At 42.8% G+C, this 24,106-nt stretch overlaps 1 protein-coding gene across 9 annotated transcripts in view; it reads right to left on the reverse strand.

The window, feature by feature from the left end:
* tenm4 (teneurin transmembrane protein 4) overlaps window positions 1-24,106 on the reverse strand; it is a 310,021-nt gene that overhangs the window by 94,152 nt on the left and 191,763 nt on the right. For all 9 annotated transcript variants that reach the window (XM_077565526.1, XM_077565535.1, XM_077565531.1 and 6 more), the window contains 6 exons: window positions 17,555-17,719; window positions 14,450-14,664; window positions 10,519-10,729; window positions 4,158-4,259; window positions 2,897-3,091; window positions 1-175 (listed from right to left, as the gene is read on the reverse strand). The exon at window positions 1-175 is cut by the window's left edge and continues 26 nt beyond it. In XM_077565526.1, coding sequence (XP_077421652.1) covers window positions 1-175; window positions 2,897-3,091; window positions 4,158-4,259; window positions 10,519-10,729; window positions 14,450-14,664; window positions 17,555-17,719 — 1,063 coding nt within the window. The remainder of the gene's footprint in view (window positions 176-2,896; window positions 3,092-4,157; window positions 4,260-10,518; window positions 10,730-14,449; window positions 14,665-17,554; window positions 17,720-24,106) is intronic.

Here is a 24,106-nt window from a genome sequence, read left to right on the forward strand (position 1 = left end):
TTAGCATCGCAGCTGCAGGTGCCCGTGTCGGCCATGAAGGTTCCGTGTCCGGAGCACTGGTCCATGCAGGAGGCCCTGGGGCTCTCGCAGCCTTGCCCGCCCCAGCCCACGAAGCAGTGACACTCGCCCTGGACGCAAACACCTCGGCCAGAACACGTCGGGTCCAGGCAGTCCACTGACAAAAGAAACCTTTCATGAGTTACGATCCTTTGAGGGAACTGACATGCTGTTAAATGGACCTGCCACAATCATAATACGCCAAAGATTAGACCCTTTTACACTGCTCATAAAAGTCGGTTGCTGAAAGTACACATCTGCAAAGGCCATAAAAAGTCTACACACCCATGTTGAAATGCCATGTTTTGGGTGATGAAGAAAAATGGCAAATTAGTTCAAAACTTTTTCCACCATAAAGGTGATCCATACATTACTATTTTTTTTAAACAGGGAGTAAAAATAAAAAAATCGGTTATGTGGTTGCACAAGTGTGCACACCCCCAACATTCAAAATCGTGCGAAACTGGGAGTCAGCGCACACCTAAAAACATTTAACACGCCTCAGATTATCCATATTATTTTTATGGTTTTATTTTTTATTCCATTATGGTTACATATTTTTTTTAAACACATTTTTATGATTGCATTCTTTTTCTTATGTCCAAATACATTTACCATGTGTATAAAAATTGTTTCAATCATTTTGAATGCATTGACATGTCGACTGAAAAAAAAGAAGAAAAACAAATGGTTTTATTTTTAATTCGATTATCATTATGTATTTTTTTAAATACATTTTTATGGTTTTATTTTCAATTCCATTTTTGTTACGTATTTTTAAAAAATAAATTTTGATGGTTTTATTTTTAATTCCATTATCGTTACGTATTTTTTTAAACATGTTAACCCATTTTTTGTCCAAATCAGTTTACCATGTGTATAAAAAGTGTGTTTCAATTTGATTAAATGCATTTAAAACATGTGGTAGGCTTATTTAATTACAATGATGATCTCCAACAGCCGCAATTCCCACAACACATTAGCCGTGTGCCCCCCCCCCACACACACACCCCATCTTATGCAAGTGTGTTCAGTTCAATCACATTATTAGGCAATATCTTGTCGGGCCAGACAATACCTGAATGGCGCACCCAGATGGCGAACGGACAACAGGGCGCATGCGACGTCAGCAGCGCCCCCATTTAGAATGACATCAAGCGGACATAAAGGCCACCATCGTTGGACAAACGGCATCTCTCGCTTCGTGCCAGATGGTTCGTGCGCCAGGTGCGAGGATCAGAGGACTAACTGACAAGAAAGTCTCCTGGCAATTAATCACGGGCGGCTGAAGGTCGCGGCGAAGAAAGGTAAAAATGTTAAAGGCCGCCGTGGCCCGCATTCCCCGCCGCCGCTAACCGCTGACACGCCAACCCGAAATAGAACGGGGGGGGGGCTTATGGATGACGCGCACCCCCATTTATCAAACCCCCCGATGCCATTTTTCATCTTGAAATGAGAGCCTTCAAGAGCTGACAAACACAATGGCCGCCTCACTCTTATCTGCTGCAGCGGCGTCGGCCGTGGAGCTCCCGCCGGATTGGCATCAGACGCCGTGTCCGACTTGCAACACAATACAGACTGTTTTGTTATGAATGCGCTGCCTTCTCGCCATCACTTGCAGGCTGCCACTCACAGTCGCCATCGGGGATGACGGCAACGCTCGTCCTGCTCCGACATGTTCATAGACGACCGCAATCCCACCAAGTTCGCTTTGTTTGTCAGTATTACATTCCATAGGATTCACTTTTCTGCACTACTCAGTTTTCTCGTGCCACAGTCCCCATTTTACTGCCTTAGTCCCATTTCTTGCCGCCCTCAGGATTTTCTTGGACCTTTGTTCTCCTCCGTGGCGAGAAATGCTGAAAATAAGCGTCCATTCAAATCTTAGCTCACAGTGTTCACTTTGTAGTGGTCTGTTTTCTTCCTGCCCACAGTCTCCTATTTGATCAAATTTGTCTCTACGGCAAAAAGTGAATACAATAAACTTTTTTGTAATTTTTTTTTTTACTAATGTTCACTAACTCGAGTGCTTTACACTATACTCTCCTATTTGATGATGTGGTCTGTTTTCTTGCTGCCCTCGTTCTCCTCAGGGATATTTATTTTACTCTTTCTGATGAGACGTGAATACAGGAGACCCTCGTTATGCATGGCCAGAAACTCAAAATATAAACATCCAAGCTCGCCACCAACATTAGCTAACTTGAGTGCTTTACTCTGCAGTCTCCGTTTTGCTGAAGTAGTCTGTTTTCTTGCTGCCCTCATTCTCCTTTTGGATATTTATTTTACTACTGGTGAGACGTGAATGCAGGAGACCCTCGTTATCCATGGCCAGAAACTCCAAATATAAACATCCACGCTTGTCGCCAACGTTAGCTGACTTGAGTGCTTTACTCCGCAGTCTCCATTTTGCTCAAGTGGTCTGTTTTCTTGCTGCCCCCATTCTCCTCTTGGATATTTGTTTTTCTCCCTATGGCGATATGTGAAGACAGGAGACCCTTGTACTCCACGGCTTGGAACTCAAAAAATAAACACCCACGCTAACGTTAGCTGACTCGAGTGCTTTATTCCACAGTTTGCATTTCACTGAAGCGTTCTGTTTTACTCGCTGCCCTAAATCTCCTTATCGGTTAATTTCGTCTCTATGGTGGGAATTAAACACATTCTAACATTCTAAACGACTATAAATTCAAAACAATCTAACCACACTGCTGTGCTCCATAGTCTCCATTTCGCTGCATGGCTCGAATTTGGTCACACTTTGGTCCCTTCCTCAACTTTTGAAAATACTCAAATTGAACCCAGCTCTTTTGGCTGTTTCACTTTGACTGTATCTTACCTTCCTCGCAGTTCTCCCCTTTGTAGCCCGGGTTGCAGATGCAGGTGCCCACGATGCAGGTGCCGTGGTGGCTGCACGTGACGTCCACGCACTGGTTGGTGGGCACGTCGCACTCGGAACCCTTCCAGCCACTGTGACACATGCAGCGACCTTTCAGGTATTGACCGTTGCCGCTGCACAGCACCGGGCAGGCGGCTGCAAGAGACAGCAGGCAATCAATTAGGACACGTTAGCGTCAAATGGCGTCTCGGGGATTTTGGCCTCAAGTGAACCGGCAATTTTAGACCATCTTAAAAAACACATATTATTGCAAAGTGGCTTTTTAATTACTTGTGTACAAATAGGCCATCTGGAGTGCCTGCCCTCCCATTAAGTGTGAAATTAAGCAACCAAGTAAAGTTTTCGGAACTGCTTATTTGTTGATGTATTTGCTGTACGTGCTACATACACACTACACTAAAATGAAAAATGTGATTTGGTGGTTTGGTGATGAAGTGCTGCCTCCACCAGTAAAAATGCAGATTATGCTGTTACCATCCTTATTGGGGGACAACCTGCATTTGAAGCGGACGACAAAAACATTTTGGGGGATTTTATATAAATATCAAAGTCATTATTTGTAATTAGTATACATACTTAGAAAAAGTTCAATGTCAGTCCCATTGAAAATCAATGGGGAAAAATTGATATTGAACGTCAACTCATTCACTGCCATTGACGACTATAGATGTCAAAAATTCATGTGAACTATTTCTATTATTTTAACAATTTTTCATTTCATTACATTTTTTATGAAAACCTTTTTTTTTTATTGTACATTAATAACAGATATAAAATTATCATGAGATTAATTACGATTAGACGGCCCTTATTTTAATTTAATTTTTTTTTTTTAATTTTTTTAATTGTAATTAATTACGACTTCACTCGTTAACTCGCGCTTAATCACAAATTTTATATCTGTTCCAATTTTACAATAATTTTTTTCCCTAGGTTTTCATACTCTTGTTAGCAAAAGTGGATTTAAAAAAAACAAAAACTAATAAAAATAGTTCAAATGAATTTTTGACGTCTATAGCCGTCAATGGCAGTGAATGAGTTAAATTGTGCGACTACTGTAAGCAATGTGGAATCAGACGATATATACCCCGGGAGGCGTCAATTTTTGAAGCAAGTTGAAATTTGAACGGCGTAAATCGGAAGTGTGGAGAATGAAAATCACAATTCCATATGTGGGGAAAAATGAACAAAATGAACTTACCTCGGCCGCAGTCGGGGCCACTGAATCCCAGAAAGCAGTGGCACGTTCCGGCCACGCAATCTCCGTTCCCGAAGCAACTGCTGGGGCACTTGTCGAGGGAATCTTAAGCGGGGCAAAGAGAGAAACGTCAATCAAGGAGGTCTTTTCAAACGGTAATGGCAGCACAACATTCCTCCCACTCGTTCTCTCAGACTTGATTATTATCTGCGCCGCTAATGACGGCGACGAGACCGACTTCCAGCTGAATGAGCAGTTTCACTGGGCCGTTTTCCTCGCAATTTGCTTTCCCGGAGTGAACATGCACTAAACGGCAGGCTTGCAGAGTTAATTAAATCTAAAAAAAAAAAATAAAAAAAAGTGTGAAAGCAACACATTTAAGGGGGATGCTTTCCAACTATCACCAACAAACTACAGTCATTTTGGTAACCACATCATTGGGTACGGCAGTATCGTGTTTTTTTTTTTTTTTTTGCAGTGGTGAGAGATGTTTGGTGACCTTAAGCACACCATCTTCTCACCAAACAGCAAATTAAGTCAACTTTAACTCAATGGTTTGACTATTGCATTTTAAAATACTACAAAATAAAACAAATGCATGTTATTCATTTATTTGCATATTTTACCTTTATAAATGAGAAATAATACCAAATTTGTTTATTTATTTATGTATGAGTGATTTCAACTTTGACAGGTAATCTTCTCACCCCACAGCAAACTGAATATGATTAGAAGCAACCTTGATGATTAAAAAAAACAAATAGATTCCACTAAGAGATCAAAATAAATACAAATCATTATGAAAAAATGTATTCTATTCATGTAAATTATACTCACTTTATTCATTTCATTTAAATCTTTACAAACATGTTCGTATTTAAAATTTAATGGCCAATACCTGAACCTAACAGAACTGAATATGACTAAAATTGACCACCTTAAAATTAGTAAATACATACAAATAAATAAATACACTTAAATAAATAAATAAAGGTAAATAAATGTATCATTAACAATATATTCATTTCTCTATTTATCACTCTTATATCCCAACAGCGTGTTGAAGATCATTAAAACTGGTTTCAATGGTTATTTGTTGTGTTTTTATTTTATTTAAATCAACAATATTTGTCTTTATTTTAAATTATTCAATATGATTTATTTTTCATTTGTATAACTAACTTATATTTTTAATTCAAAAATAATTATTTATGAATGTAGCAAATTCAAGCATTGCGGAAACTTTTGAACCAAATGTGATTAATATGCACACATAAATTTACATTTTTCTGAGGAAAAAAACAGTTCAGTGATTAATGGGCATTCAAGGATGACAATGTTTATAGTCAACAATAAATAATTGTGTTACAGCAGTGCATCTTAATGCGTGTGCCATGTTTTATTAATAGTCTTAAAATATGCAAACACATATTTGGATAAATGCCTGACATGTTTGTTTTTTTTTATGACATCAATCAAGGCATCATTGCGATGATGCACTTCCTCCGTTGTTCCATCCAAGTACATCAACTTAATTGCCAACGTAACGAAGACGACGACTAAATGACGAGGCGCCACTCGTCGGGATTAACGATCCTCCCATCTCGGGCGAAACTTTTGGACGAACAAAAGAAGCTCTTGTGCCATCACAAAGAGCTCCGAAATACGAGCTCCGGATTTGCGCTTTCCTTTCCTCGAGAGGGTCAATCATCGGCGTGGATGCGAGGCGGGGAGAGGAGAGACAAAGAGGGGGCTGGCGAGACTGGCTGAGCGCCGCCGCGGGCTCGTCTCGGCCTGACTTATAGATCAGGGGAACATGGGAGGACTTTCCTGCGGCGCTCTATCATTGCAGAGAAGTCCGAAAAGAACATCAGTGTAGTGGGAGGTTTGGCTTTCTTTAGCTGCGAGCTAGTTTGTGTGTGTGTGTGTGTGTGTGTGTGTGTGTGTGTGTGTGTGTGTGTGTGCGTGTGTGTGTGTGTGTGTGTGTGTGTGTGTGTAATGGTGCTGGATGACAGTAGGAAAATGAGGCGTAGGCTGCGAGGCGTGCACGCCGTACCAAATGTCTCCCAAAGGCGCAATAATGAAGGGGAGCTTCTTGGTTTGAACGTGCAACAAAAAAAAAAAAAACATGCACCATGGATAAAAGTATAGAAACACACCCTTTTTATTACTCAATCAAGTGTTGTGCACCGACACTACACAGCGATACTACTTCACCAGCCTGCCATGCAGAGGTGGCAAATCCAAAGTAAAAAACTCTGCCACAGTTTGGCTTTAGCCCCTAGCTAGCTCCCTCGTAGGTAAGCACCATAGGTGCTAGCTAGCTAGCTAGCTAGCACTAGGGGCTAAAGCCAAGCTCCCAGCTCCCTAGCAGGTAAACGAGCACCAAGGGTGCTCGCTAGCTAGCTAGCTCACTAGCTCCCTCGTAGGTAAGCACCATAGGTGCTAGCTAGCTAGCACTAGGGGCTAAAGCCAAGCTCCCAGCTCCCTAGCAGGTAAACGAGCACCAAGGGTGCTCGCTAGCTAGCTAGCTCACTAGCAGGTAAACGAGCACCATGGAAGCTAGCTAGCTAGGACTCTATTCTTGATGAATATTTTTGGGGAATAGGACTTTGTTCTTGTATCAATATCTGGCTGACACCAACCTTATTTTTAAGATATCAGATACTAGAGGCTACTAATACCAGCCAGCGATACCACCAAAAAAAAAGCTGACATCGAGAAGTGTAAGTCCTCCTCAACAGTAGGTGGCGCTACACTGCGACAGTTTGACATTCTGCATCACTTTCAATTTCTGGTCATTGTGTTAAATGAAATGTTATCAATAGTAATGTTCTTTCTATTGACATATTGACATATTGTGTTCCGCACGGGATGCAGAAGAACCTGAAGAGCCTTTGAGATGAACTTGCCCAGAGGTCACCCTGACCTTCCAAATGTTTCCAAAAGCCCATGGAATGTAGATGGAACGAACGTCCCAATACTTTTGTCAGGCACTAGAATTCAGCCTTTTTTGGCTTAACTGGGCTATTTCTATCTTTCATCATAATTCTTCAACTGTCACTGTCACGTTTAATTGACTGAGCAAGAACGCGGGCGCCTCCGTGTTGAATCCACATCAGCGCATGACGCGTTCTTCCCGCCTTGTGTTCTCCTCGGCGAGCGGCCATGAATATCTCTTAGCCGACCGCTCGACGTGGGCCCAGACGCATAAATCACCGATTCAAGCAGGGGCCTTCATTGAAATTCATTACCCCGCGTATCGGGAGGAGCTAACTATCGTGCGAGTCCCCGTAGTCCGGCGGCGCGGCGTGCGAGTTTAATCAGCGCCTTTTTCTTTTTTTTCCTTTCCCTGCGTGCTCCGGAGGACGCCAGGCACATCTGAGTGATGGCGAGGCAGCGAGGAGGAGAGGCCCCCCCCCCACCACCGCCATACCACAACCCTGGCTGCCCCCCTCCCACCCGTGCACTGGGATCTGTGTCAGGCACCGGGCAGCCAGGACAAATGACTTCATGCTCCAGAGAGCTGTGATTCAGCGGGAAACATTTTCACCACGAGGCCAACCTACATTAAGGACAGGGAGCCCCACCCCACTTACACCTTCAAACGCAACTTACTTTACATTCAAAAATATCTAAAAAATAATTATTTGACTCCCAAATGTACTCACCCAGTGTGGAATGTGGGCCCATTGAATGGAACACAGTTTATTATTGGGTTGTATGAACGGCAACAGGTTCATTGTACTCAAAACGCTCATTCACGTATTATGGGTGACATTGTTACACAGGTTGCTATCTTGCTATGTTAGCTTATCATGTTAGCATTTCATCATGTTAGCATTAGAAAGAGTAACTGAATCCTGGTAAAATCATTCTAAAAGGGCCTTAGCACTTTTGCTACTCAGGTTGCTAACGTGTTATGCTAGCAGAACAAAAGCAACATCACTACTGTATTTGTCTCTGATTTAACTCATTCACTCCCAGACATTTTCACTGAAGCAACCCCCTTTGCTCCCGGCTGTTTTACTGGATTTTGACTGCTTTTGCAAGGCCCACAGAATATTGTGCTCCTTTGCTATAAAAACATGCAACCTACCAAAAGAAAGATTAGAGTTTCTTCTTTCATCGGGAAAAGAAAGTATATTTGTATCTGTTTCTGTTTTGTAGCAATTAGCATTAGAATATAGCTAACTTTCATCGATATTCAGATTCCTGGTGAAAACACTGTCAAAAAGAGCTTGTTGCAACATGGTTGATCTCTTATACTTTGCTGCCACCTGCTGGCCGTTTTTTTGTAATAGCTACCTTTTTAAGCCACCTCTTCATGTCAGAAGCTGCATCAAAAAAACAAAAAAATGTGTAAACACATTTTTGGGAGGGAAGAACAATGTATTAACAAACGTTTTTACACGTTTTTGGGTTTGAATGATAAAATTAAGTAGCCAGAGGCTGAGCTGCACTGTGTTTGCTTATGAAGTAGATGTGCAGCTAAAGCACACGTCGTCTGGCTCTACTGCACGCCAGTATGTCCGTGTACCGCACGGGAAAAATCGGAATGTATTCCACCTGTAAAAGTCATAAATGCAGACAATACGGGACCTCAAAATGCCACTTTTCTTGATCTCCCACATTCCTCTACCTGAGCGGCCCCGTTTGAAGGTCAACTCCGAGCCACCGCAGCTGAGCCAGTTGGTGGGATTCAATTTCTGCTGAAGGGCACTTAACCGGTGACCCATTTTCCAAAAGAGGCCCTCCTGTGGGCAGAAGAGCTCCGATGCAAACCAACCAACGCCGGCGCAACTCTGAGTAATCCCGCCCAACACACTAAGAGCCCCCCGCCTCCGCCCCCCTCCCGGCCCGTCCGCATCCCAATTCGTCACGCTGTCAGGCTTTTTTTTCTCTCGGCTCAAGCGTTCTCCGCTCGGCGACGGCGGGGAACCTTCATGCACTCCTTTGTCGAGAAGAAATAACCAAAGCAAACACCGGCCTGACTTGCCCCGTGTGTCATATCATAGCATACATATTGAATTGCAGCTGCTGTTCGATCCTGTTCCTAGCATGGCCCCTGTCGCGCCGACCCAAGAGCTTTTAATTAAGGAGCATGTGAGGAGAGCTCGCAGCTGCCACGGCGGTGAAATCCGACACCTCCGAAGCCTCCTGCTCACATGCGCACCTTGCTTGATAATGCTAGCAAATAAATGCTAACAAAAAGAACCAAGCGAGGTAGCAGAGAAGTCAAAATTGGAGCAAATTGGGACGGGGAAAAAAATGACACGGTGTCAGGAGTGTACACGCTACACTGGATCGGCTGGACCCCCTGATTGGCTCATGAAACACTCACGCTAATGAGGATGTTATGATCCCTAAATGGCCTCCTCATGGGGCGGCATGGCAGGATAGCGCTCATGTCCTGATTTTGTCGTTTTTGCCAGATATAACTTGATGAACATGCAGTTCCTTCATCTTTGAAAAACCAATGTTTCACTTAAAGCCCAAATGAGCCTATTTTGAGGGTGCGGACGTGCGGTGGGGTCTTGTGCAAATGAGTATATTCTGCAAACTAGCTAAATTGGGACATCACAATTCAGAAGGCCTAACGGACACATTTTGAGAAGCACCTAAAAACACATTTCCCGGGGGGTGCTCACTATAGGGGTGTGCCCCAAAAAATCGATTCTCATAAGAATCGCGATTCACATTTAGTACGATTCAGAATCGATTTTAACTCTTTGACTGCCAAAAACGTTAAATAACGTTTAGTAAAATCCTATGGAGGAGTGCCAAAGACGTTAAAAGACGTTTGTTTCAAAACAGAGGTGAAACTAACCATTTTCTATTGTTGATTACTGAAAAACGGAATAAGGTAGAAACAAACTCTTTTTTTCTGATGAAAGATGAGAGTCCAATCTTTCATTTGGTAGTATGTGTGTTTCCATAGTCCAAACATATAATTTTCTGTGGACCTTGAAAGATCAGTCAAAAATGCTTAAATCGGCTGGCACCCACGGCATCCCTTTTCTGAAAACGTCTGGCAGTCAAAGAGTTAAATGACCCAAAATCGATTTTATTTAAATTACTTTATACTTTCTTGCCCTTGTTTGTGTTTGCGAGCGCTGTTTATGTTGTACATGATTTGGCCACTTCCGTGCATTCTGATCCCAAAAACGTATAAATGCATTCTATTTTAAATAGTTTAAGTGTCCCAAAGACATATTTATACATTTTTTTATTTTTTAATGCTAGAGCATAGAGGAGGCTTTGATGCAGACTCTCAACTGCAGAGAACGAGTGAAGCAATTGTAGTAATTACAAAAACGGCCAGCAGGTGGCAGTAGAGTATAAGAGATCAAATAGTGCTCACCTATGGCAGTGGTGAGAAAAGAGACGGTTTCTATGTCTTTCCCGTCGTTGTAGACAGCCAGGTGCCAGATACCGGACTCCATGTACTGGATGAAGCCCGTGTCGTGCGTTGTGATGGGTGCGAGGCTCCGCTGCAAGGCGGCGGGGCCTTCCAGGCTGGGGGGGCTGCGGACCAGGAGTCGTCGGCCGTCCAGCAGCTCCACAAAGTCAAACTGCGGACCAGACAGGAGAAAGTGAGCAAAGGCGGGATTGATGGATGAGCCGCAGACGGGCCATTAAGAGCGACATGTGAGACGCGAGCACTCTCGGGCCGCGTTATGGCCCAGCATCATTTGGTCTGCATGAATAAGTTATCCTTCCATGGCGGCAGCGGTAGGAGCATTAGCATGGCCACAACATGGCTGGATGGGCTTCCGTGGTTTCACACTGTACGCATAACTTTACATGGAAGTCAGCCTGAACGCTATTAAAGTAGAAATAAGGAGTGAATGGGTTTGCTGCAAAATGGGGCTCCTCTACAGTTGTGAATCTTGCTATATACGTAAGCTAGGAAGTGACCAGCTGGTGTTAGCTTATTCACAAGTGACTATAAATAATAGCTTTTATCCATTGTCAGTATCTGGCTATGAGCTAATTAATTTGCATAAGTCTCGGATCTATTTGACTTTGGCCCTTGATCCTCGAATGACTTTCAGAGTACCTTCAAAATGGCCTCGTCGGTCTCTTCATATAGTTTTAAAGTAAAAGTTGCTGAATATCTTGAAACCATTTGCTCCTGCTCTGACGCGTAAGCACTTTTCTTTGCACATTGACTTGGTAAATCTTCCTCACGGTGTTGTGATGTGCTACACTGCTGTTGTTTTGTTGCGCTTGCATTTTGTAGATTTGGTCCGCGTTTACTGCTCCCCATTCTGGGCGGATGCTAGTCTATCAACAGGAGCTTTGTGTTTGTAATTGTACTGAGTTCCTTTATGTGTACTTTAAAGTTTGTTTTTACGTATAATGTGTTATTTTCTGCTTACATTGCATTGACAGATCGCCCCGGAAAAAAGAGACCTTGATCTTATTAGGTTGATTCTGGTTAATTAAATTTAAAATATATATATCTTATTAACTAGCTATACAATGAATGTATGTCCGACAGACAATTTTATTTTATTTTATTTATTTATTTTTAGATATCTGCTTGTCTGTCTATTAGGTAATTTAGGTCGATTTCAAGTAGCCTATTTGTCTGTCTAGCTATCTTGCTATCTATTCGCTATTTAGCTAGCTGCCATCTAATCTATTAGCTATTTAGCTAGCTGTTGTCTTATTTATCTATCTATTAGCTATTTAGTTAGTTGTGGTCTTATCTATCTATCTATTAGCTATTTAGCTAGCTGTCGTCTTATCTATCTATCTATCTATCTGTTAACCATTTAGCTAGCTGTCGTCTTATCTATCTATCTATTAGCTATTTAGCTAGCTGTCATCTTCTCTATCTATCTATTGGCTATTTAGCTAGCTATCTTCTTATCTATCTATTAGCTATTTAGCTAGCTGTCGTCTTATCTATCTATTAGCCATTTAGCTAGCTGTCATCTTATCTATCTATTAGCTGTTTAGCTAGCTGTTGTCTTATCTATCTATCTATTAGCTATTTAGCTAGCTGTCATCTTATCGATCTATCTATTAGCTGTTTAGCTAGCTGTCGTCTTATCTATCTAACTATTAGCTATTTAGCTAGCTGTCGTCTTATCTATCTATCTATTAGCTATTTAGCTGTCTGTCTGCCTGATTGGCTAGATCCTAAATGCCTATCTACTTAGTTAATTAATAAAATAGACTTAGCTTACAAAGCCATAGCATAAGCCATGGCCTAGCCATAAATAACAAGATGATGAAAGTAGGTTATGCGCTACTAAATGCCATATGCTAAGCGCAAACAGAACTCTGATATTTTAGTCTCTCTTGCATTAAAGCAAAGTTAAATGAAATGTTATAAGCAAAAATTGTTACTCAATTGTGAACAACAAACACTTTCTGGGATAAAACAAGCGGACGGATGCGAGCAGTATTGACAACGAGAAAGTTGTCCAGGCTGGTCCATTAAGCAGGGTTATGCAACCGTCCCGATAACGAGCCAGTGTCATCAACTTGGCTTTGAAGCTGTCACTTTTTTGATAAAACCAGCTGATATAGTTTCCTTTAATGGAAATTCGCAGGAAGAAATTAAGTGAGTTTGCCAAATAACATCTACGAGCAGTCGCTTCATCATCATATCAGCAGACTCCATGAATAACAATGAGGCCACATTTCACTTTCATCTCCACTCTGATCAGCTACAGGTAAGAAACGACCACTTTCTAGACAACACGAGGCGGAAAAAAAAGTAAATGACACCGGATGGTAATTTCCACCGAAATTGGGCTTGGGGAAAAAGCAAAACGGCAGTTGTGCTAAGAGAATGAAATCTAAAGTGCGAGCTAGCAGCCAGATATGATTCATAACGAGATATATCTCGGGGAAATTAGAGCAAAAGAAAAATCCTTCCTCTCGCTGCACCCGTGAGGCTCCGGCTCCTTTACGTGATTCATTGACGATACCCAACTGCACAGAAATGTATTGTAAATCCTCAACGACGTAACAAAAGAAGGTGATTCATAATACGGTAGAAAGGGTTATGAATTGATTCCGCGCTGGATCTAACAATATAGCAATTTATATTCTGCCGCAGAGCAGAAATGTGGAAAATTGTTCATACTGCGTAGACATTATTGTAAATACAATAGGAGAGCATGCTATTCTTTTTACCAGCACAAATAAAGTATTTTTGTTTTTACCAGAGGTGTCAAGTTACGTGTAAGTCCGAAGTGAATCTCAAGTCCTACATTTCAAGCAAGACAATGCTAAGAGTACGCCATGTGTTGCGTTATGGCAAATATACATATTATATGGATAGAATACTTGCACTAAATTCTCATGAAAACACCCATTGCAGAAACAAACTCATTCAAAAACATTGTGATAATGTCACTTTTTCCTTACAATATATTATTTTTGCATTAAATCCTACCAAATTCCTGCAAATAAATGATCTAATTTAGTACATTTGAACATTGAATCCAACCTGTGTGTTATGGGGGACGAGAACTGCCAAAATTAAACTAAATAAAAAAATAAAAGTGAAAATAAAAACAGATATAAAAATATATAATTCAAAAATTTAAGACCAAAAAATAAATATAAATGGAAATGAAAACAACGACAACTATATATATATATATATATATATATATATATATATATATATATATATATTTATATATCCCTAAATGAATAAATGAAAGTAAAAAAATAAATAAATATAAAAATGAAAAACGACATTCAAAAAAATCAAAATTATAATAAACATAAATGTTGAAATAAATACAAAAATAAATATATAAATCTAATTAAATATCAAGCAATAAAACAACAAAGCAACAAAGGAGACCTTGCTTAGGACCGCCCCCTCATTTGAATAACATTTTGACCTGACAGAGCGTCTGCAGCATGAAATAAATAAATGTGAGAACAGAGCGTTGTCATTTATTGATTGATATTTAATTAATAATAATAATATTTCATATAATTTATTTCAACATTTATTTTTATATATTTTGGGAATCGCGTTTTATTTTTGTATTTATTTGTACTTTTATTAATTATTTAGGGGTATACTGTATATATTTTGTAGGTTTTATTTCAATTTCTATGTTTTATATCCATTTTTATTTTCACTTTTATTCATTTATTTATCGACTTACTCATTTATTTATTTAAAATTTTGCCAGTTTTGGTTCTCCAGAGTGTGTGAGATTTCACAAACTAGCTTCCATTATTTTCTGTGCCAAACCCGACTAAATCCACTCGAGCAGAAATGAGCTCATTTGAAAATCAACTCGGACCTGCGTGTGAGACGGGGGCAGGCCCCTCCTTCCGTAGATCCCCACCAAAGCGTCCTTGCTGAGCGACACGTTGAACTTCATGTACATGGGGTGGTCCACGAAGATCTGGGAGCGCCAGAAGACGCCGGGCGGGATCTGCTGCGCGACCTTTCGCCCCACGTCGATCTCGCCCATGTCGATGTAGCTGTCGTCGGGAAACAAGCTGTCCAATTTGCCTGAAAAGCACACACGTGCACACAAACACACGCACGGGAAATCGGTCAAAGAGATCACACCATTAATTTGGCGTGTGGAATCCTGAGGGGAGGAAGGGGGGGTGCAAAAAATAAAATAAACGACCTCGTGTGACCGTTCCTGTCATAACTCAAAAGCAGCGAGCATAAATACATTGATAGTGTAACGCTTGGGTCGCATCTGGATGACATACAAAAAGTGAAAAATAAGATTGTAGCGTGCCGGTTGCTTTAATTAGTTCACAGCTTGACGCCTTCTCTTTAAGAATATCAATCAAAGATGTTTTCCTCGTGTTTTTCGCCCCTTGTTGCTTTGTAATTTAAGCCTCGACACGTTTTCAGAGAAACTTGCCACGAAAGTAATGGCGTGTCTGGGGAAAGTGAATTAAAAAGGTCGAACATATGGTGGCACAAATGGTACGAGAGAGAAAACATAAACACGAGTTGTACAGTTGTAATTGAACCTATAGCAATAAAGTGAGAGCTGTAATTATATTTGAGAAGGATCTGCAAAGCTCAGCGCAGCCGAAAAGGCGGAAAGCTCCATATGCTGCTTATTGCACCTGGTACCGGACTCGGTGGAAATGACAACATCTGTTGACGAGCTCCAACGAACGTGCTCGCCGCAACGAGCCTCGGGACGCGGCGGCGGGCATGGCTTCGGGTTGCAGATGGCGGCCGCAAAGATGTGGCATGCGCCAAACACTAAATAGCGATCCAGCAAGACGAAATACTGTCTGCCGTAGCGCTTCAGCGGCAGACAGTAATGATTAGCACGCGCATGCCCCTGAACGTTGGAGGTGAGTAGACGGCTTTTAAAAACTTATGCCGCCGCTGGGCAGTCTACCACCAACGTCATGTAGAGTTTTCAACGGGAAGGTCAGGGATGTGATTTGACCAAAGTGAAATTATCTGAAAATTTAGCCGGGGGTCTGGGGGCTGCTGGCACCCAGCTAGGTCCAGGGCAGTGCCATGGTGGGGGGACATGGGGGGCAAAGCCCCCCTTGAGCTCATGGGTTTTCCGTGTTTTTAAGTACTTTCAATGCACTCACATGACAAAGAAATAGACAAAACAACAGCATAAATTTTCAATGTATATTGAACTATCCCATATAAAATGGCAGTTTTAGTCAACTCAAAATCAGTCACATTCAAAAACATTGGACTGTCTTTGCTTTTAAAAACTAAGTTAAAGTTCAAATTTCATGAACAAATAATTGTATCATGACCAAATGAAAAGTAACTCATATTAGAGCAAACCACAAATGTCTTTGTTATAGCAGAAGATGTTATCTGTCGGAGTCATGTGCATACACAATGAACTATTTTTTTTTTTGGGGGGGAGATAAAAAAAGCGGAATTCCGCGAATTAGCGGAAAAATCACATCCCTGGAAGGTGTAAAGAGCATCTCGCCCAGTTTGTCTCTGAAATTCAAGTTTGTGAACCACTCAGGTCCTGGAACTGTTAAAGAAATGTTCATGGAATATGCACTCAGTAGGGTTCTGAGCTCAGCAGACTTGGGTCAATTAGTGGAGCCCAGAGTTCAAAGCAAACATGGTGCATCAGCTCTAAGCTGTTATGCTGCACACAAATTGAAAGCCACCAATAAAACTGACGTGTAAATGCTTTTAAATCCAACTTTTAAACAATGCCCTTTCCCCCCGCAACCCACGCTGAATGTTTCTATAATTATTTTTTCCCCAAAAAATTCTCGTGCATTGTATGTTCTTTTAGTAATTTTAGTAAAATACTTTTTCTTTCTCTTTTTTTATGTCATAAATTCTTCTGTTTTTTTTTGTCTTAAATTAGTTTGCCTTTAAATGTTGTTTTGTAACTTTGTGAAGTTACCTTGTGTATGAAATGTGTTATACATTATAAATAAAGCTGCCCTCCCCCGTCTTGCCTTGACTTTTGATGCTAGGAAACAAAATTCTGCGGCTCTTGGAACGATGAATCAAAATGCGACTAGCACGGCTGTCAATATTGGGAACTCTACTTTGAAAACAGGTGAAGGTCAATGAATTAAGGGCAGCACCAAGTCCCTCATTCCTGTCGTGCCCGAGTGTAAAATCACTGGCAGGGTGTTCAGTCACTCTTTGTGCCATTATGGGATGGCTTGCATGTCAGTCATTATCAAGCCAATTGGCTGATTTGGCCGACCGCCATGTAAATGCAGCGCTTGTGCTGCGGCGGCAGAGACAGCTCGTCATTGTTAGCAGTGACAGCAGCCCAGAATGAGACTTATTCCAAAAAATATTGATTTCCCATCCCCGGCGGCTGAGCTCGGACCTTTTCTGCAGCCGCCTCGCAGGCTAAACACACTTTTCTGCCATGTGTTAAATGAAAAAAGACAAGTGCGGGATTCATCTATATGGTAATGACCCCATTCTCTACCTTTTGTGGCCTGCCAGTGGCAAATGGTACGGCTACATTTTGGCCCATTTGCCCCGGAATGGAAGCGAGCAAACTTTCCTGGAGCCGAGCCTTCGGTACCGTGGGGCGAGCACATGCTTTCTTTGGCTGCCAGGCACGGCGGGCCGGAGGGGTGGGGAGATGAAAGGATCACATCCGTTATGAAGGGTGAGCGAGTGGCTAATCCCCACCCCCACCCCCACCCGTACAGTTGTAGCCCCGGGACACTGGCTCCCTGAAGCTGTGCCATTTTCTCCCTCCAGGAACAAACAAGGCTTTCCCACTGACAAGCACTTTCATTGGATTACAATGCAGATCTCGCCGCATGCCACCGAGGCCCGAGTAGGCGCGATGCGAAAACAACGGTGCTCGCCGCAAATGTCATCGGCAAACTTTTGCTCCTCCAACAAAACTTCCCGCCTGAGCCGTTGCGATAACGCGCTTAAAAGCCGCACTTACTGTCGTCTTTGCCCCTGCGATCAGGTACCTCCAAGCCCGTGTTGCCCAGCGGTCTCAAGCTCAGGTCGGTAGGGAAAGGTAGGCCGCTTGTATTGTCGTCCGTCACGTGGTACATCTGTCTCTGGGTGGGCTTCAGGTGCCAGTTTAGTCCCAAAAGGTGCATGGCTGGAAGGGGAGACAGGCGCATTTTGCTGATTGATACTTCCAAAAATGCATCCATCCAGTATTTGCTCAATTTAATGACTAACTCTTTGACTGCCAAAAACGTTAAATAACGTTTAGTAAAATCCTATGGAGGAGTGCCAAAGACGTTAAAAGACGTTTTTTTCAAAACAGAGGTGAAACTAACCATTTTCTATTGTTGATTACTGAAAAACGGAATAAGGTAGAAACAAACTTTTTTTTCTGATGAAAGATGAGAGTCCAATCTTTTATTTGGTAGTATGTGTGTTTCCATAGTCCAAACACATAATTTTCTGTGGACCTTGAAAGATCAGTCAAAAATGCTTAAATCGGCTGGCACCCACGGCATCCCTTTTCTGAAAACGTCTGGCAGTCAAAGAGTTAAGTCCACTGATATGTTATGAATGCTTCTGCTAGTCATTACACATTAAAATATCAAATTTGATGTTCAGGGAGTCCTTGAGTTACGGACGAGTTACGTTCCTGCGCTGGTGATGTTAAAAGTCGTTATTTACATTAAAATACTCTCTACAGTAATTCTAAAAAAACATATTTGTGCGAGCCGGAAGATGACGGAACCAATATTTCGTGTTTCCGCACGGACATTCATTGCTGACGGACGGGAAATCAGAGCTAATGGAAACCTAGACATAGAAATGTGACGTGCCTGATGGCGAGCCGACATGCTCGATGGATGCACGTTGCTGGAGGTAACAACAACACAACTTTATATAACTTTAAAATGGCCTGATTACTGTGGAAAATTAACGGGAAAAAAAGGTAGGAACGAGGCACCGTTAAGTCGAAACGACGTAGGTCGGGTACAACGTAACTCCAGGACTCCCTGCACATTGTTTTGATTTGAGAAGAACCATGAATTAACCTGAACACAGCATTCTGATTAATATTGCTTTTGTGGAAATGAATTAAGCGTCAAAATCCACCCATTTTCATCCATCTCAGGGCGGCCATTTTGTGACTTGCTGTCGACAATAATGACGGCAAAGTGCCTAGGGCTCAGCTTGCTAACGTCACGCCGTCTACAGGTGTGCCGTGACGGTCGTTAGCTCCAACACCGTTAAGGCACTGTGATGTTATTTTCAGTCGAGAGCAAGTGGTAGTAAAAGACAAAATGGCTGCCCCCTGAGATGGATAAAAATGGGTGGATTTTGCTGCTTAATTCATATTCCACAAACACAATGCTAATCAGAATGCCGTCCTTAGGCTAGTGGAGGCACTTAGAATATATTATTCTAAAGACAATTACATTTTCATTTGGGGGTGTTCCATGATATTTTTGGAATGTTAAACATAATATAAAGGCTGGGAAACCTAATTGTCCACCTGGTTGACGACAATGGCTTGCTGACCAGTCCAGGGTCAGTCAACTGGAATAAAATCCAGAACCAGAGGTGGCAAATCCAGGTCCAGAAAGTAAAAAGCCTGCCACAGTTTGGCTTCAACCCCAGGTGCTAGCTAGCTTGCTAGTTAGCTCCATTGGTGCTTGTTTAGCTGCTAGGGGGCTAGCTAGCTAGCATCAGAGGCTAAAGCCAAACTGTGGCATTTAGCCCCAGGTACTAGCTAGCTAGCTAACACCATTGGTGCTCATTTACCTGCTAGGGAGCTAGCAAGCTAGGTAGCATCAGGGGCTAAAGCTAAGCTGCGAGTGAAAGCAAGACGTTGAAGCAAAGATGACACACGGTTTAATGGTTAACGGCAAATTCCGCTGAGCTCTGGCATCCGAGTGCCGTGTTGACCTCGAGCGACAACATCTGCCTGCCGACGCTGGCATGGACCACCCCCTGCTGCCTTGTGATCGCCCCAAGCCGATTAACCCCCACCCCCAACAACAAGACTGAAGCCCAAAAGTTAAAAAAAAAAAAAAAAAAAAAAAAAAGCAGCTCGGAGACACAAAGGATATTTCAATGTGAACTCTGTGGATGAAGCATGCTGATATTTTACAAGGTCGACAAAAGAAATGTCCTACAATGGTGGTGTGGGGGACAGAAGTGGCTGGGGGGGGTGATGAAGGGTGGGGTAGGTGACAGATCACCAATACAAGAATGGACAAGATGAGCTTAGCGAGGCAAAAAGAAAAACGTTGGAATTCGACAGTCAGCAGAAAAAAAAGGAGCTCAATAGGACCATTTGATTGGATTGTTGCTTCTCTTAACATCTCCCAGTAAATAAGCACACAATTCATTTATAAACTTTGAAATTGGCACACTTAACAGGCCAACGCTGAGAGAGCTGCTCACTTGATTTAAGACTTTTTAAATTCAGACAAGACTATAAGTGCACCTGTCATTGCTTGACGACGCAGACGAAAACGTTGATAGTTTGATCTTTTTCTGTACTTTCTTCTCACTTCAAAGTCTGACTTTCTCGAGAATCATTTGCATAAACGGTGAAAAAAAAAAAAAAAAAAGACGTTAAATTGAATACCATATGCAAACTGATTAAGTGTTGCCTTTCATCCTTTGATTTGTTTTGACATACAACAAAGCAGAATGTCTTTTTTGTAACTACACTCAAGTACGACTCCGAATTTTTCCTGGACGAGATGGTAACCATTCTAATCATTTGCCGCTCAGGCTTCTTTTCTTCTGAAAAGTATTTACATGCAGTTTATTCTTTAACGTTTTCTATTCCTTAGACACTCGTCGCAATCTCGCCTTGAGCAGTACTAGTTTTTTTTACAAAACATCCGAAAAGCTGAAACGCAAGGCGTGTGGTTCATTCAAGATTGAGATCTAAAGTCTACGAAAGCAGACATGCTTGGTTACAAAAGAAACAATATTTGAACGCCCACAAAACCGCCCGGCACGTTGACAGCGGGACAGAAAATCCACTGACGGTTTTAGGAGAGACTTCCAACTGTCTCACAGCTTCGCTGTTAGATTGTACCACAATTGCGGTTATAAATAACCCAACTAGTCAACTCTGGTCAAACACGACAGTTCGTTCTCTTGACAGCAGGAGGCTGATGTTTGCCTCCTTAAAATATATTCATGAAAAGCGCTGTGCAGTCCCCAACACACAGTTTGGACACATCGAGGATGTCATTTGTGGGAGACGGAAGGTTCTCTTGACTAGTTGAACTGCTACACGGTTGCCGTACTGCCTGTTCTCGTTCTCCCAGTTCTCTAACCAGGTATGGGAATGATCAGAGTGACCGACTGAGTACCGTGGGGGGGGAGGTGGTGGAGGTTCGTTCCAAACATTCCAACCGGCACCACTTGGTCCAAATTCCCAGCAGGGAAAACAAGGATCTGACTTTGGAGGTCCAAAGGCCCCCCCCCCCCGCCGGATTTTTACCAGGAGATGGGGCCTCGAAATCGGACACAGGAAGCCTACGGACACCCCGCTGGCCGGGCCTCCAACTGCTGGAACTTTCTTGTAATCCAAGATTCCAAATTGCACTCCCCAACGTCAAAGATGAGGGAGTGGAATTTCTAGTTTTGGAATCCGTGGGTTAGGAGGTCAAAAATGGAGTCACCAGCGATGGGCGAAACGTAACCCTCACTCTGTCGCTCAACTTTTCTTCTTTTGAACCCTTCCACACTGAATCTCAGGCCTGCGTAAGGTTTCTTCTTCCCCTCGGTTGCCCGTGCTTACTGATGTGGGGTTCACTTGGTCTTTTCTCAAGTGAGGAGTGTGATTTCAGACCTGCTCCATGTGTAAAAGTGCCTTGAGAAAAGCTCTGTTGTGATTTTGCCGCAATATAAATTGAATTGCACTGAACTGAGCTGGGCAGCGCGGTGGCTGACTGGTTAGCACGTCCGCCTCCCAGTGCAGAGGACGTGAGATCGAGTCCGGGCTTCGGCCTTCCTGGGTGGAGTTTGCATGTTCTCCCCGTGCTTGCGTGGGTTTTCACCGGGTACTCCGGTTTCCTCCCACATTCCAAAAACATGCATGGCAGGTTAATTGAACACTCCAAAATTGTCCCTAGGTGTGATTGTGAGTGTGGTTGTTCGTCTCTGTGTGCCCTGCGATTGGCTGGCAACCAGTTCAGGGTGTACCCCGCCTACTGCCCGAAGCCAGCTGGGATAGGCTCCAGCACCCCCGCGACCCTTGTGAGGAAAAGCGGCCAAGAAAATGGATGGATGGATGGATGAACTGAGCTGAAGGAGAAAGTCAATGAAAAAGACCACGTGCGCAGAAATAGACGTGTTCATGTACAGTACAAGTAATTGTCACGCCTCGACAAGTCGCCTCTGCTTTTCCCCAAGAAGTTTCTTCCGCAACGCGACAAGGCGTTGATCTACGTCTGCAACGACAACCAGTGAACAAACCGAGCACTCGGCTTTTTGTTTGTCACTGCCAAAGCCGGCGAGAGCCTCTCCTTTTTGATTTGTGGTTTTGCGTCCACTCGGTTCGCGAGAGAGGCACAAAGTGAGCGAGTCGGGCAGGAAACACACTTTCGCAAAGTCACCAGGCAGGATGTGTCGTTCCAAGTGTCCTAGTAATATGTCTTTGCCGGGCTCCATTCTTCATCCCGTCCGTCCCCGAGGCCTCCAATGGCAAACGAGTGCTCCCATCTTTAAAGATTTACGTCGGGGTATCTGTCACCGGCAGAGGATTGGATGCGAGCCAAGAGAGACGACCTATTTTGTTGTTTTTGGGGATGTACAAACTTTGCAATGACACAGATGAGGTTTTTGTAGGACTAACTAGACACTTTTAATGAGATATCCAGTGATGAGACAAGCTGAGCTCTCGACAAGGCGATGACCTGTCAAGAGTTTCCCAGCATGTTATGTTGTGGCCTCTTTTCGCTTACATCTTGGCAGGAAAGTCAGGTCACGCCGGGTGCCAATTAAGGGACACGGAAGCAAAAGACTCCTCGGCCCATCCGATGCGAGTCGGCTCTGCTTGCCGCAGGCTGAAGGAAGCTCCTCTGAAGTGATGACTCCAGTGATGGCCACATTTCTGATCATATCGCCACTTTTAATCATCAAAGGGACATCTGAACTCACCATTCGGCATGAACTCATTCACTGCTTTGCAATTAGATTATTTTTGCTAAATCGTTTAGCGCTCCATTTAAAAGATGCCAAAAAACGCCAAAGGACAAGAAAAAAAAAGGATTGACTTGAAATGGAAACAGATACAAATTTAATTTTATAAGCAATAGAACAGAATATCCCAAAATCAGTCAAAATCCAGTAAAACAGCCGGGAGCGAAGGGGGTTGCTTCAGTGAAAATGGCTGCGAGTGAGGATTTACAAGCACAATTAACATCTGTGCTTGTGTAGTCTTTGACGGGTCACGGTGCACTTCATTGAGTTAAGCTCACAAAGTGGCGAGCAAACAAAACCAACTCTAAGGTCGCAACATGCATCATGAGACTTAATTGGCCTAATTAGACATCTCGCCTCCGGTTCCCCCAATTATAAGCTGGCGCAATTAATTGCACTCGAAATCAAATGCATTTTCTCATCAGTCTTTTAATTAAACACGAATGCTGATCGGGGTGACCCACCGTCTCCTCGTATTTTGATGCACCTGGAGATGGTGTCAGGTTTTAGGGTGGGGGGGGGGGGTGGGGGGGGGGGGTATAATTACAACATGTGATGAAACGGGGGCTTTAGGCCAGGACCCCCTAAATCCACTTTCATTCTCCTTAAATTCTACAGATTCATCTTTAATCACCGCCGGCCCAAGACCGCAGCTAATAATCTTTTGACAAAAGAATGAATTTTTAAATGAACTAGATTACTATTAATGCAGATTTTAGTGCGCAAGATCCTCAGGGGAAGGAAGAGCCGGAAATTGATTGCCTTCCCTGATTGTTATGGCATAATATCCATTCAAAATGTCCTGAATGAAAAATTAATTTGTCTCGCTGAAATCCTTTTGTGTGCCCACTTGGCCAATTGTATACAAAGTGCCCACAGAATCGGGTACACCTGCGCCAGGTTAGGAGATGATTACCAATGTTATTCCGCACCATCCATTCAAACGTCCAAATGTTGACAAATTCACGGCTTTTGGGGTGAAATAACAAAACAGTTGCTCATCGTTCAAGCCATTTTACTCCGACGCACTTTCGTATATTCACACCTGAACTGCAACTTCCCCAAAGGAACCCCAATCCCAAAACAGGTATCTTAGACAGACCAATGGGCAACGCTAAAATGCCAAGTGACCCCCCCCCCCCCTCCCACCAAAAAAAATATACTCATGCTGCTCAAAATGTTTAAAGCTCACACTGAACAAAAGTTCAACATGATATGCAATCAAGTTCCATGAATTCATCCATCTGTTATGTAAAGTGCATAAATGGAGCCTCTCGCAGCTGATTTTAAAGAGGCTAATCGCTAGCTAATCGCTAGCTAATCACAGCAATAGTAAGGTTAGCTCGGT

This window comes from Vanacampus margaritifer, chromosome 5, assembly GCF_051991255.1.
Source record: "Vanacampus margaritifer isolate UIUO_Vmar chromosome 5, RoL_Vmar_1.0, whole genome shotgun sequence".
Classification (NCBI taxonomy): Eukaryota; Metazoa; Chordata; class Actinopteri; order Syngnathiformes; family Syngnathidae; genus Vanacampus; species Vanacampus margaritifer.